The sequence below is a fragment of the Podarcis pityusensis genome, assembly GCF_964106645.2.
Source record: "Podarcis pityusensis genome assembly, chromosome: 5".
NCBI classification, from domain to species: Eukaryota; Metazoa; Chordata; class Lepidosauria; order Squamata; family Lacertidae; genus Podarcis; species Podarcis pityusensis.
Window position 1 is genome coordinate 78,048,162 of NC_138032.1, and position 14,798 is coordinate 78,062,959.

The 14,798-nt window shown below is 41.6% G+C and overlaps 1 protein-coding gene across 2 annotated transcripts in view; it reads left to right on the top strand.

Annotated features, from left to right (window-relative positions):
* The first annotated feature begins 2,774 nt into the window (after nucleotides 1-2,774).
* The window catches only part of OGDHL (oxoglutarate dehydrogenase L), a 64,041-nt gene continuing 52,017 nt past the window's right edge, over nucleotides 2,775-14,798 (top strand). The window contains exons 1-2 of one of the 2 annotated variants that reach the window (XM_081004909.1): nucleotides 2,775-2,901; nucleotides 11,805-12,036. In XM_081004909.1, the coding sequence (XP_080861035.1) occupies nucleotides 11,830-12,036 (207 nt within the window). In that variant the 5' untranslated portion in view covers nucleotides 2,775-2,901; nucleotides 11,805-11,829. Of the gene's footprint in view, nucleotides 2,902-10,374; nucleotides 10,486-11,804; nucleotides 12,037-14,798 lie in introns of those variants that run through there. The other variant, XM_081004908.1, reaches the window with a different exon arrangement.

A 14,798-nucleotide genomic window follows, 5' to 3' on the forward strand; every position in this document is an offset into this window, starting at 1 on the left:
CAAAGATAGAATTAAAGTGAAATATATCGAATTTGCATGTTTTTATATGTGGTCTTGACACATTCACTCCAAATCAAATGAAAGCTTATATTGGTAAATTGCACTGTAAGGCTGTGTACAAACTATACCTTTAAAGCACATTCAAAGTACATTTTGATAAAAGGGCTCTGAAGTTTCACAAGTGCTAGGGGGAAGTCCCCAAGGACACTGCATTGGTGACCCCAGTGTTTAATTAGAATACAAAGCTTTCACACCTGCTTCCTCTTAAAATTTCTTTGTCATTATATAGATAGTTTGACCCTGGTAAAGCCATTTTAGCTACACACTTGCTCTATTGAATGAATTGCAGCACTTTTACTCTGTTTGTTTCTTTCTAGGTCAGGTGAATTTCTGCTTTGATTCCCACGGCATTGTAACCTCAACAAAAATTGTGATACATGTTGATATTTATGCCACAGAAAGTGACAATCTTAATCAGTTCTACAGATCAGACCTTGGTTGGCTGTTGCTCTGCTGCTCCATGAAGCACAGCAAAAATAGCAACAGACATAATCAAAGCAAATTTGCAGCCTGGAAGAAAACATAAGCAAAAAAGGTATGATAGGAAACTAAAGAAATAACTCAGTTCATGTTGCAATGTTGTGCTTGTGTCATTTAGCTATATATTCCAGCAGAGAATGGAGGGATAAAATTATTTCTTATAAATGGGGATTTTCAGTTATTACCAGTCATGTTGTCAAGGTCTAAGATACTTTCCTTTTATTCTATTTCAAATACTGATCATAGATGGAAAGATACAAAAACAAAATTCAAGAGTATCTGGATTTTCTTGATGAAATAATACATGTATATTATTATCAACAGGCTTTAATAAATTACATCTTTGACTTTAGCCTCTGGGTCTGCTCATCCTAAACCTATGTCCAGCTACATGGGTAAATTATGAATAAAGGTACTGAAATGAGACTTCCATCATTGGAGGTTTTTAGGCAGTGGTTGGATGGCCATCTGCCATGGATGCTTTAGTTGAGATTCCTGCATTACAGGGAGTTGACTCTTGGGGCCCCTTTCAACTCTAAAATTCTATTATTCTATGCAACAGCGGCAGCAGAACTAGAAAGGGATCAATAAAGCGGGTGTTTGAAAATACCAAGGCTGCAACCTGAAACAAACTGAAAGCTAGGAATAATTCTACAAATTCTAGATCACCAGGCCTCCAAGATCACAAAATGGTGAGCAAGCTTTTAAGGCCACCCCAACTACATAACTGGAATGTAATTGAAATTAGTAAGATTTTGGAATGCTAAGATAAAGAAAATCACCAAACCATCAATTCTAGCATGCCAGAACTATTAATCATGCTGGATGTTAAGCAAAGCGGTGGGGCGGGGTGGAGACCTGGCTTAATACTGAAGCCATAAAAATATTGGGTTTGTTTTTTTTAATTAGGTATTTTGTGGTTTTATACCTTGATTTTATTCTGTGAACTGCCCTGAGACCCCTGGGTATAGGGCGGTACATAATTCACTTAATAATAATAATACTTGTTTTAAATATAGGAGGAAGAAGATTCCCTAACTGGGGCTTCTTTGTGGTGATGCCCCAGTTGCGAAACTCCAGAGATAGAGATGTGCTATTGGGTTTCTGTCACATGGTGAGGATCCACTCCCCGCCATAGCTTTTAAAAACCGTTTCCATCAATTTCAGCGGTTCGCCTCCCTTTACATTTTCATGTTTGCCACTGTCATTTTACTGCTGGTGTTCAGAGGTCTTGCACAGGTGTATTGTTTCGACTGTTGCGTGTAAATCATTTTTAGGGGTCGTCTGCGATGGGAAGAGGTGCACAAGAGCTTCGAAGAAACACCAGGGACAGAATAATTGCCACACACAGGAAAAACAAGGATATAGTTTAAGTGCCTCGCTTGTTGTTTTATAAATCATTTAATGTGTCAACATGAATGGAAGTTATTAATATTGCAGTTGTTGTATAAGGGATTATTATTTTGACTGGAATGCAATTGAAATTAGTAAGATTTTGGAACGAAGAAATAAAGAAAATCATCAAACCATCAATTCTAGCTCACGGGGTGGGGCACCTAAATTATATAATTTGGCATTTGAACGATTGGTATTAGTAATTGTATTATAATTTGGCATTGTTACAATGAAGCTATTATTGGAATGTAATTGAAAATTAATAAAAATTATTTTAAAAAAGGAGTTTCAAAGAAACACGTGGAGCCTGCACTTGTAAAAATAAATAAATAAACCAATCATTTTTGTTTGCATAGTGACGCACCTATTGGGGCTGTGCTTTTTTCCTTCTGGGGGTACTCAAGGGCACGCAGCATGACCGAAACCATTTTTCTTTTTCTTTTCTAGAAACACTGGTTCAAAACGTGGCACTTACTGTAACAACTTCACGGTGAGTATTTACCAGCCCCCCCCCCTCCCAGCCCCCAGAAAGGCAGGAAACAACCTCGAGGAACTGAAGCGCACCGACTTTTCCGCAGTCTCGGGAGAAGAGGTAGGAAAAACGGGGGAAACCCATGGAGGCGGCGGAGGCGTCGAGGACGAAAAAAAGAGGCCCTCTATGTACCCCTCGGAAGCGTGGAAGCGGCAGTGTGAACTCCCGCGCGGTGGCGGGCCAGTTCACACGTTCCTCCGCTCCCGCGGGCGGGCGGGCGAGCTGGCGCGTGCGCATGCCGACGCGGGTTCCCCCTCCTCGCTCCAGCACCGCCCCGCGCGCGGACAGCGAATTCCCGCCGCCAGGCCCCGCCCCCGCCGCGTTTACCTCAGCGCGGGCGACGGAGGAGGAGGAGGAGGAGGCGGGCCTCTTGTTCTCCTCAGCGAGCATCCCTCGGCGAGCGGCGGGCTCGCGCGCCTCACGTGACACAACAGGTATCTCCCTCTCTCTTTCTGCGCTCCCCCCCTTCTCTGTTCGGAGGGGAGGGGAATTAAACGAGGTCTGTCCCCTTCTCTGGTGGGGGGGGGATGGAGGAGGAGGAACCACGGGTTTCTATGGTAACGGAGCGACATCCCCTCCCCCCCGCTTCACACACGCCGCTTCCTCCTCCTCCTCCTCTTCAGGCCTTGGCCGGTCGCCAGGATGATCATAAGGATCCGTGGGGGGGGGGGAGAGAAATAAAGGGGGCGAGGGGGAACTGAGGGGGTTGGATGAATGGGAGAGAGGAGGTGAATGGGGAGGGGGTTGGATGAGGATGAATGGGGGAGAGGGATGGGATGATCTTCCCTTTCACAGCTGCTTAATCAGCAAATTTTTTTTGGGGGGGGGTGTCTCTAAGCAAAGGTCTTCTTGATGGTTCCCTAACATTTACTTGGAGGCATCTTTCCATTGTAGTGATAATTGGGAGGGGAAGGCCTAGTTGCCTTGGCAGAGGTGCCCTTCAGTTTGACCCAACGGGGAGGGCGGACTTGGAAGCGGAAGATGGATTTGAAATCAATCAATCAAACCGCTGTTTTAAATGTGTCACTGAGGGCTGGGGTTCTATGGGTGCAGCTTAGGGTTGCTGGGCTGCTTCCGTGCAGGCCGAACCGGTTGGTGGTATGTATTTGGAGTAAGGAGGCAGTGTTGATGGTGATGGACTTTGGTAGACGTGGTCCAGCCAGGCATGAAACCTAAATGGATGGGGTCATCTCTGCTTTAAAAGGTACATAAATTTTCAGCTAACGTAACCTGGCTGCCGCTTGTGTATCTGGCTGAACGATTCAGGACCTTGCGTTTCATCTCCGCTTCATCGGATATCTCTGTGAACTTGCCAGCGCATTACTAAGAAGAAAAGTGATAAATGCGAAAAGGGGAGGGTGTATAATTAAACATGTTTAACAGGGAAGCAACAGTTAATTTATTAGGTGGTTTTACAAGAATCCCTGCAAATCCAAAAGAAAATATACACATTATTTGTCTGTGCGTATCGGAAAGACAGTCTCATGTCTAATATATTCTTAATAAAAGACTAAAGTATGATTTTCAGTATATATTTGCCAAATCATCATCATCAATCTTTATTACGGTCCAGAGACCCAACAAAACATTACAAATTAATACAGAGTTCATACAGTCTACCTCCAGGTTAATCAAGCACTTTGTTCGGAATATAGGGAATATATTTGCCAAATCTGTTATAGAAATATACGTGGGAATATTACTTGGTATATACTTGTGTGATTTCACATAAATTGATATCAGAAACAGTTTAATTATTAAAAGCTCCTTGTCTTATTTATTACATTTATATCCCGCCTTTGCCTTTGTTCAGATACCAAATACAGTACTAGCACATGAATGTTCAGATTTTTTGGAGAGCTGGGGGTGGTGTGGAAGAGAAGGGGAAGTTATGCCACTTAAGCAAAAGTCCATTTATGCAATATTGGATGTCACCTATCAATATTTCCCTTCTCACAGTGCCCACACACAAGTTGGCATTTTTGTTGAACTAATTAGCACAGCCTCAGTATCTCTTCTGGAGACTCCAGATTCTGAACAAGTTGCTGCTCCATCAAACTTTATTTCCCATTTTGTTGTACATTTTCCCATTCAGGAATGTCCTTTTGGAACTCTTCCTCATTTGCTTGGGTTCTTATCATCCTCAATAATTTAGGTATCCCATGAAATGTCTGCACCCTGATTTCAGAGTCTTTATGACTAGTAAAAAAGCATCATTCCTATAAAGATTACTCTTGCTCTGGAGGCTAGGAGTTGAACCAATGGCTTCAAGTTATGAGAAAGGAGATTCCTATTAAACATCAGGAGGAACTTTCTGACAGTAAGAGCTGTTTGACAGTGGAACGATTGCCCTTGGGAGGTGGTGAACTCATCTGGTTTTTAAGTAGAGCTTTGATGGTCATATGTCATTTATGGTTTAGTTGAGATTCCTGCTTTGCAGGGGGTTGGACTAGATGACTCTCAGGGTCCCTTCCAGCTCTACAGTTCTGTGATTCTATGATCCAGAAGCACCCAATGTTTAGTTCCCTTAGTTATGAAAGCTGCCCCTTTATTCCTACCCCCTGCCTCCAGTTCTTTAACCAGTTATTGAGCTATAAGAGGACCTGGCCTCATGACTGAAAAATTTGTGAATGGATTCCCTAGAGCTTGGAAAAAGTTACAAAATACAGATATGTACGCCTATAAGCGACACTTAAAAAACAAATAAATCTGCACTCATTAGAAGCTTAACTTTGGTCACACAAAACCAGGTTGAATGAGTAAGTTGTAGTGGTCCTAGATACCCCATAAAATTAAGCAGATTGTGGTGTTTGTTCCATGTTGGAGTGTGCCTTTGGGGATGAGGTCAAGCTGTTGGAAGGTTGCAGCACCTTCTGTGGCTGTAGAGACCGATGTGGGTATTTGTTCAAGCTTTGGTAAAATGGAGGTATCATTTGCTTGGACCATGATTAGTGTGTGTGTGGGGGGGGGGGAGGGAGCCAGAATCTGAAACTACATTTTTTATTCTTGTTTGGCACTTAACTTTGGTCCAAGGGAACTGTAACTTTCCAAGTTATCAGCACTTAGTTTGGTTTTCTTCTCCTTTGCTGCATAAGACAGTATCGGGGAGCTTATGAGCCTGAGACTTGTTTGTGTAGCATGGAAACATGGCTTTCTTTTACATCTGAATAAAGGTAAAGGGACCCCTGACCATTACGTCCAGTTGTGGCCGACTCTGGGGTTGCGGTGTGCATCTCGCTTTGTTGGCCAAGGGAGCCGGCGTACAGCTTCCGGGTCATGTGGCCAGCATGACTAAGCCGCTTCTGGCGAACCAGAGCAGTGCACGAAAATGCCGTTTACCTTCCTACCGGAGCGGTACCTATTTATCTACTTGCACTTTGAGGTGCTTTCGAACTGCTAGGTTGGCAGGAGCTGGGACCGAGCAACGGGAGCTCACCCCGTCGCAATGATTCGAACCGCCGACCTTCTGGTCGGCAAGTCCTAGGCTCTGTGGTTTAACCCACAGCGCCACCCGCGTCCCTCCCATCTGAATCAAACCATTACCTTAAACTAAGGCAACAGAAGCTCCCCAACCCCAGTCCCTTGTCTGCACCCTAGCCATACGGATTTATTTGAAGGAAATATCACTTTTTTTCTTTGAGCTTATTTCCAAAAACTTAGGATAGCAGTATTGGGAAGGTTCCTTGTGATATTTGATACCACCTCTGTGGCCTTTTGTGTTAAAATATCTCTTCCCAGTCTCAGTTCTAAAAAGATTAAACTCACTATTTTCAATGTGATTTAGGTCTCTGTTTAAGAGGTATACCAGGTTGCTCTGACTCTCGATCCATATTTTATGAGACAGGTATTGGGGACTCTGGCACCGCCTGTTTTGATAAAATTTTGGAGACCCACAGAGCAACAACACACAAGATTCTTTCATTGGATTTATAGTTATAAATGGCTTATTCAGGGATATTAAAACATACCTCGGGTCTATGTCACTCTGAATCCCTTCATTTATTTTATTTTATTTGGTTTAATAATAAGTACTACCAGCAGATCTATCTGTTTTAGAGGGGGACTCAATGATAAGAAATTGTGATTTGGAGTTGAGGTGGAGTAACACAGCTGGTTCAACTCTTGCCTGTGCTGATCTTGATCTTCACCTTGTGTTGAAGCTCTTTATGGAATAACGTGAATGAATTCATTATCCATTTTATACCTATTTGCTGTGTGATTAATAGGGCAGCTCCATGTATGATGGTCTGGTCCGTAGATTTTCATCATACCAGAAGTTAATATTCACCATGAGTCCAATTTTAGTGAATTTAACCTTAGTTCAATTTTAGTGAAGCCTATTGAGGTGTGTTATGACTGTTCATGAAAATGCGAATATTCAGGTTTTCCAGAGGCATTAACTGTCAGCAGAAATATGTGGGTTTGTACATTTTGAAACCTGTTCCAGGGAATTTGTTGACTTATGACATACGTAGTTCCATTGTTCCACCTGAGTTCAAAAAGAATCAGATCATTCCTAAGATTATACCTGGTACCAGAATTAGTTTGTTGCAAACTTCTCCTTAGGGGGGAATTGACTGAGAACAAGAGGTTAGAGGTAAGTTAGACATTGACAGGATCATTTGTGCCGTCAGATGGTGTCTTTAGCAGGGGTTATCTAGGTTATTGCTGTATTTAGTTGTTTTAAGGAGTATTATAAATATACATAAGAAGATGCACTGATACTTTAAAGCCCTTCAGCTGTTTATTGTCCCACTTTAGTTTATTATACCCCAGCAGTTTGATAAATACGAATCACTTTTCTTCTGCAATCCAGTTCTCTTTCACACAAACATACATTTTTTTAAACCTATGATAAACCCCATGTTTAATTAACATTTGTTTCCAGATGGAAATTTGTGTTTAATTTTTGGGTTGAGGTGGAGTAACACAACTGGTTCAACTTTTGCCTGTCCTGATCTTGAGCAAACTTCCATTCCTGGCCTGTTTGGGAGCAAGAAACCAGAATTCTGCATTCAGTCCCTATGCTTTCTGGTTTCTTTTACCCACATGTGAAGAGAGGACAGAACCTTGAGCAAATGGGATGCAAACCCCAGCATGCTATGTATTCATATTGTGGTTTAAGTAAACTAGAATAAACTAGGAATTTCTGGCTTTTTCTTATGGGATAATGCAATGTGTCTCAGATAGTTGAGTATTGTTGCTGAGAGCAGTGTAATCATTTACAGTGGTACTTTGGGTTAAGAACTTAATTCGTTCTGGAGGTCTGTTCTTAACCCAAAACTGTTCTTAACCTGAGGTACCACTTTAGCTAATGGGGCCTCCTGCTGCTGCCACGCCGCTGCCACACGATTTCTGTTCTCATCCTGAAGCAAAGTTCTTAACCCGAGGTACTATTTCTGGGTTAGCGGAGTCTGTAACCTGAAGCGTCTGTAACCCAAGGTACCACTGCATATATCTGTTCAGAGTTCAGTGGGCTTACTCCTAAGAAAGTGGATCTATAATTGCAGCCCAAGTTTCTGCTGTGGAATAAACACCAGGAAAAAATAAGCTAGATTTACTGAGGAAAATTTGAGGATTAAACAGATTTGACACTCATTTTACATTCTGACCTACTTAGTGATTTCTGTTTCATATCTCCATTAATTGAAGAGGTGTACCTTCATAGATGGGATGCAGGTGGCACTGTGGGTTAAACCACAGAGCCTAGGACTTACCGATCAGAAGGTCGGCGGTTTGAATCCTCGCGACGGGGTGAGCTCCCATTGCTTGGTCCCTGCTCCTGCCAACCTAGCAGTTCGAAAGCACGTCAAAGAGCAAGTAGATAAATAGGTACCGCTCCGGCGGGAAGGTAAACGGCGTTTCCGTGTGCTGCTCTGGTTCGCCAGAAGCGGCTTAGTCATGTTGACCACATGACCCGGAAGCTGTACGCCGGCTCCCTTGGCCAATAAAGCGAGATGAGCACCGCAACCCCAGAGTCGGCCACGACTGGACCTAATGGTCAGGGGTCCCTTTACCTTTACCTTCCCTTCATAGATATTGATTAATAAGGTTGAATGAAAAATGTTATGATACTAAACTTTGTGAGAGTAAGCAAATCTGTCTGACCATGTGGATAATCCATCCCTGAGATGGATTATTGTTTAAATGGGACTGTTATAGAAAAAAACCTGCTCCTTTTCCCTTATGGGGTATCCAAGACCCCATATAGAGTCCTTAAGTGGGTTCTCTATTGGTAAGAGAAAATAACAGAGGCCAACCAGATAATATTGAGAAGCAAAGCAACTAGTAAGCCTGATCTTTATTAAACTGTTACAACAGGGTCTTCACTTATCACGTGCAGGAGGGAGGAGGAACCCAGAACAATGGTGAGCAAGCCCTTATATGGACTTCTGAAATTGCTCACCCTGTAGCTCAAGACCACCCCAAAAACATCATACATACATCACAAAAGGGGGTGGTCTACAGCAGAAATACATTACATAAGGCGGTCTACAATAGAAATCCTGTTTGTCAGGATATCTGTTAATGGTCACTGATTGCTTTAGCTGGGCAGCCTGGCTATTGTTTCGTGATGGTAATTACTTTAATTCCTCAAACCAGGCACAGGCTCACCCTATTCATACACAGATACGCCCTTAAGGCAGGTAAGCAAGAGACAATGGAGAGGCTTCCCCATTTCCTTTCTCCTTGCAGAGAAATATTTGAGGTCAATTTGGGAGAGTCAAAATGGTTTGAGAGAGTCAAAATGGCTTCAGGATTGCTCTCCTGTACTATTTCAGACATGTGGTTTATATACTTATGTATGTGTTTTCCTTGTACATTTATGAATGTTTATTTTATATTTCAGATCTTAGAATTCTTGTAACAAGTCACTGACATGACTTTGTAGTCTCAAGGGATTTTTTTTTATTTTTAAGTTGACTGATAACCACAGAAAGATGGTTTTGATTTCCCTTTTGGGGGAAACTTTTAATTTTACAGTTACACTGTAAATAATATTTTAACTATTTTTCAAAAAATACATTTATTCATAAAGTTAATTCCTAATGTTTTTGTTGTTCTTGTCCTGTTTCATATTGTGTATTTAAATCACCCCAGAAACAAGTAGGGAAATTAATTCATCATGTGAAATAGCCTTTGGCTATAAAGATTTTAAAAAAAATGCTATGGATTGGATACTAATGAGTGGAAGGAAGTTTCCTTCCTTCTTCTCCAGCCCCATTCCTTCTGAAAACTTGGATATACAGTTGTCAGATACATTTTGGAAACTTTTTTTCATATGTGGTAGACATGTAGAAAGGGGTAAGAATATTGGGAAATGATCTATAATGACTTGAAAAAAATGTTTAAATTTACCTTCCCAAAAAAGTCCTTTTGTTGGGAATAACCCAGACAGAAATCCCCAGGTGCCAGAAAAGTTTATTTATGTATGCAACAGCAGCAGCCTGTTGTCTATTAGCCCCACAATGGAAAGTGAGCGAGGTCCCTTGAAAAGAGGACTGGCCACTTAAGATGTTGCAATATGCAGAACTTGCAGGTTTAACACACAGAATAAGAGAGCAGGAAGAACACATATTTAGAGAAGAGTGAAAATATTTATTCAATATATGGAAAATAATTGTAAGAGCTGAAAACGCTGGCAGCATTAAGATAAAGTCAACAGAGTATACAATGTTTGATTGATGTAAAAGTGGAAAACTGATTTGAATGGTTATAGTAAAAGTATGATATGTCATATGAATCATAGAAAGAGAAGAAGGGACGTCACTAGATAGTTTAAAGTTTGTAAAATGTTTGAAATTATATATGTAAAGATTAAAACTACCCGCAGGTTGTAAGGACAGGAATAGATTTGTGGGTTAGACAGGGAAATAAGACCAAGGTAGCTAAAGAAAATGCATGTTACAATCAGCGGACTGAAAAACAGAAACAGAAAGGAAGAATATGTGATAGCTAAGGAGGTTTGAAGATAAAGGGCAGAGCAAATGGGAAGGAGGGACTATCAAGATGAGCAGGTAAGAACAGAGTTTTCATATTTATGAATTAACTAGCCACTTGTAAGAGACTAAATCTTTCAACCATGGAGTGATCCTAATATCTCAGGAGGTTTTCACTACTGTTTTTCATTATGGTTGATGTAGTCGTTATTGCTGTTGTTCTGTTTTCTTTTTCCATATGTATTCTCAAAAATGGCAAAGTGACATTTTTAAAGGACGGATTGAAAAAAGAGCATCTAAATGAGACAGTATAGCAATGCCTTTTGTTGATTAGCTTAGTTTTCCAACCTGAAACATCCTTTTTGGGGGGCGGTGTGTGGTGCGTGAGTAAACTCCAATGCATATCCTTAGTGAAAGTATGTGTGATCAGATTGATGTTCTGCTGTATGGCATTTGGCAAAAAATAAATAAATCCTGTACAAGGTTATAAAAATGAAGAATTACTGTGACGTTCTGGTCATTAGTCAGAAGTGGCTTGCTTGCTGGATTGGAGCTGTTTTGGTTGCTTGCTTCCTGAAAGGTGGGTCACTGTTGCTTATCAGTTGGGAGAGGGGTGGTGTTGTAGGGAGGGTAGTGCAGTGCAAAGGGCACCAGATTGACTCCACTGGAACATCTGTGCTGCCCCAGTCTCCCCATTTCCTTGCCCCCTCCTTCTCTCTAAGCAACAGCAGCTCACCTGCCAGGAAGCTAACACAGCATCTCTTGCCCATTGCTATTGTCAAGATGTTTTAAATACTGACTTCCTGTCTGCTGCCCATGAATACAGATAAGTCTATAAACTGCGCATCAGAATGAAGTACCGTAATTTCTTTAGCATTCCTGACATCAGGAGTTCTTTTATTTCACAGGATCTTTTTCTCATTTAGCTGAAAATTACCTTGATAGACTATGCAATATGTGTAAAAGTGGTCATTGTGGGATGTATATAGAAAAATCTGTTGGTGAGGAACAATAAACTATCAGCCCAAATAATCACAGTGATAGCATCACTGTACATGGATAGATAGTGATGTAAGAGTGTGTTATTGTAATAATTATTGGGGATCAACTAGGGATTAAGCAGAAGCAATGACAACGCTGTCTTCTTGAAACACTAATGTTGCTGAATTAGATTTCAAGTGTAGCTTCCGGCTCTGCAGGAAGCTGTGTGCTAATAATTCTTGTTAAAATCAATGGCTTTCACCGTTAAGTATTTCTTAGGAATTGGATTTCTGTCATCCAGGACAAGATTCTGTTTCTAAGTAGACGCTCTATTAAAAAGGAAAGCCTTTAATTGCAAGATACCCATTAAGTGTTGGCTGCTTTTCTAATTCCTTTTTACCGTTTTCTCTCAATAGAAAATCATCTACGAAATACACAAAAATGAGTCATTTGCGGCTGATTGCTGCTACCCTGAAACATCGTGGCATTTGTTCGTTGATGAAGAAAAATGTAAACAAAAAAGAATTTCTGCCAAGTCGGAGTTATGTTTCACCAGGAGCCACAGAACCATTCTTGAGTGGAAGTAATTCAAATTACGTTGAGGAAATGTATTATGCTTGGCTTGACAATCCAAAAAGTGTGCATAAGGTAATGCTATATACGTATATATATATAATTTACTAGGACATTTCCACAGCTAAAAATCTGAAGTTTGATACACATTGTGGCTTGAGCCTAGCTTCCCTGAGCAAAATTCCCTTTCCTGTTTTAGCCCTCTGTGCATTCCTTGACTACTCAGAAGTAAAGCCCACCATGCTCTCTTTTATATTTAGAATTGAAGCATTTATTTTATATTGGTGAACATATGTGAATTTGCTTGAATTAAATTGGGTTCTTGCAACCATTCATTCCAAGTAGTCAGATAGACAGCTTTTGAAAGTACTCAAAAGTAGCGCTCACAAAAAAATATTATTCTCCTTACAAGAGCAAATGGAGGGGGAAAGTGCATGGTAGGCTCAGGACTGCAATATCTCAAGGATCTCCCCATATATACCGCCCCAGACCCTGCAGTCATCATCTGAGGCCCTTCTTTGTGTGCCACAAGTGGGGCATTTGTGGGGAATGCTCTCCCCAGGGAGGCTCACCTGGTGCCTTCATTGTATCTCTTTAGGTGCCAGATGAAAATGTTTCTCTTCAGCCAGGCGTTCAGCTCTGGCTTTAAAAGTGTGTTTGTGGGAGGGGGGTATTGTTTTGTTTTTGTTTTATTATGTATTTTGTATTCTCATTTTGTATTTTTCTGTTGTGAACAATATTCTGTTGTGGATATTCATAATATCATCTTTATTAATATTTATCAACAACAACTGGTAATAGGCAGGAGTTCATCCTGCAGGCCAGATAGGCCACTTGAGCACCTCAGAACTGTCTTTTCAGTTCAGTGCCCTGGCAGGCAGGCAGGAAGCCATCATGGAATGGGTTCATTTCTGCTGCCATTTCCCTCTCCGCCATGGGGGGTTATGGGAAGCCATAGCATAGCACAGGGTCCCCAACCTGTGGCCCATGGAGGCCGTTTAACCGGCCCACAAGCCGCCCCTGAACCGAGCCACCCGCTGGGCAAGTCCCCACCCGCTGCGCTAAACCAGCGCAGCACGGCATGGGGACTCTCTTCTGCGGCTCCGGAAATCGATTCTGCGCATGCCCAGACGCCAGAAATCGTGTCTCTGTGTGTCTGCAGTGCCGGAAATCGCTTCTGCGCATGCCCAGATGCCGAAAATCACGCCTGCGCAGATGTGATTTTCGGTGTGTGGGCATGCGCAGAAGCCTTTCTGGCGCTGCGGATATGCGCAGATGCGATTTCCGGCATCACACTGCGCTGGCCCGGCCCACGGAGGATCTCCGTGGGAGTGATCCGGCCCATGCCCTGTAAGCCCTGCTGACCCCTGGCATAGCATAATCTTCACTTAGGGATCTGAGTCAACTGGAAATGGATTGCCAGGTTTCTGCAGAACATGGCTGCCAGAATTTTCACTGGTATAGCCAGGATTTTTCATGCTGCACCTTTCATGAAAGAATAGCGTTTGTTCCTCATTTGCTCCTGAGTCTTCTTTAAGCTCCTGGTGCTTTCTCTTGAAGCCAGCTTTGAGATGGGGTGCTTCCTTGGGCATCTGGGTCCTTGTCTTAAGATTTTCTGCAGGGGCCTTTCTTTGAGTACCCTCTGCAGCAGAGGTTCATTATGTATTTAGAAAGTAGAGGACTTTTTTGTGATGGTGCTCCAAAGAAACATTTCTGCACTGATGTTACAGTCTTTTTAGTGTCAGGCAGTGCTTTTTTTTCTAGAAAAATAGGTGCCGGTACTCACCATGAAGTTGTTACAGTAAGTGCCATACTTTTTAACAACAACAACAAAAAAAAGGTGCCAGTACTGTATACTCTTGAGTACCCCTTGAAAAAAAGCACTGGTGTCAGCTTACCTTTGTATTCCTGCCAGCATTTTAGATGACCTTTTGGTTAGAACTGCTTTACCCTAGTCTTAATTGTGTTTTATTTTTGTCTGCTTCTTATCCTGCTTGTTGTTACTTTAATAAAAAAAGTGTGTTAAAAATATGTGAGTAGTTTTATTCACGGTTTTGAACATCTCCTTGGAATCTTTTGAGGAAGGGCAGCTCAGAAATATTTTAAGTAAATATACTGATACAGATGTTTGTGTCACTGCTGGACAGAGATAGTGGGCCTGCAAGCCAGACTGTGCAATAGTCCCTCCTGTGTCACTATTGCAGAAGATAGTGGGTTGGTTTTTTAAAAAGTTACGGCTAAATATTGTGATAATTTGTGTGTTTGATTCTCTCTCTCTCTCTGTCTCTGCATGTGTGTGTTTCTATGCTTGTGTGAATACATGTGTTTTAAAGCTGTGGCTTGCTTTTGGATATCGTCCTAGGTGTTTTGTAACTGGTGATTAACAGGACAAAAATAAATGGCTTGGGCTAATAAAGCTAAGGGATGAACGTCAGTGGAGATAAATGGATATAAAAAGCATGGTATAGAGCTAAACTGAAAACACTTCGTTAATAGTTGTCAGAAGCAAGGCTTGTAATCACTTGGAGCTCTAAGGTTGAGTAACTTTCTGTCACCTTGCCCAGGTTACTGGATTTATTAAAAGTATCAATAAAGCTGGTTAGAGGAACTTTGTATATTTAAGCCAAGTAAGAGTAAACCCATGTAATGAAGAGCCTGGCAGTGCTAAGGCTCGTTTAAAAACAATAGGTCAAAGCATCACATAAATACAGCTGAATCAGTTAGCAAATGATTTGTCAAACATGTTTTTTGACTGTATTTTTTTTTTCCTACTAGCATTTGCATGCTAGCATGTAACTGCATTTCCTGCTACAGTCCAAAGCTATACCTCCAGCCTG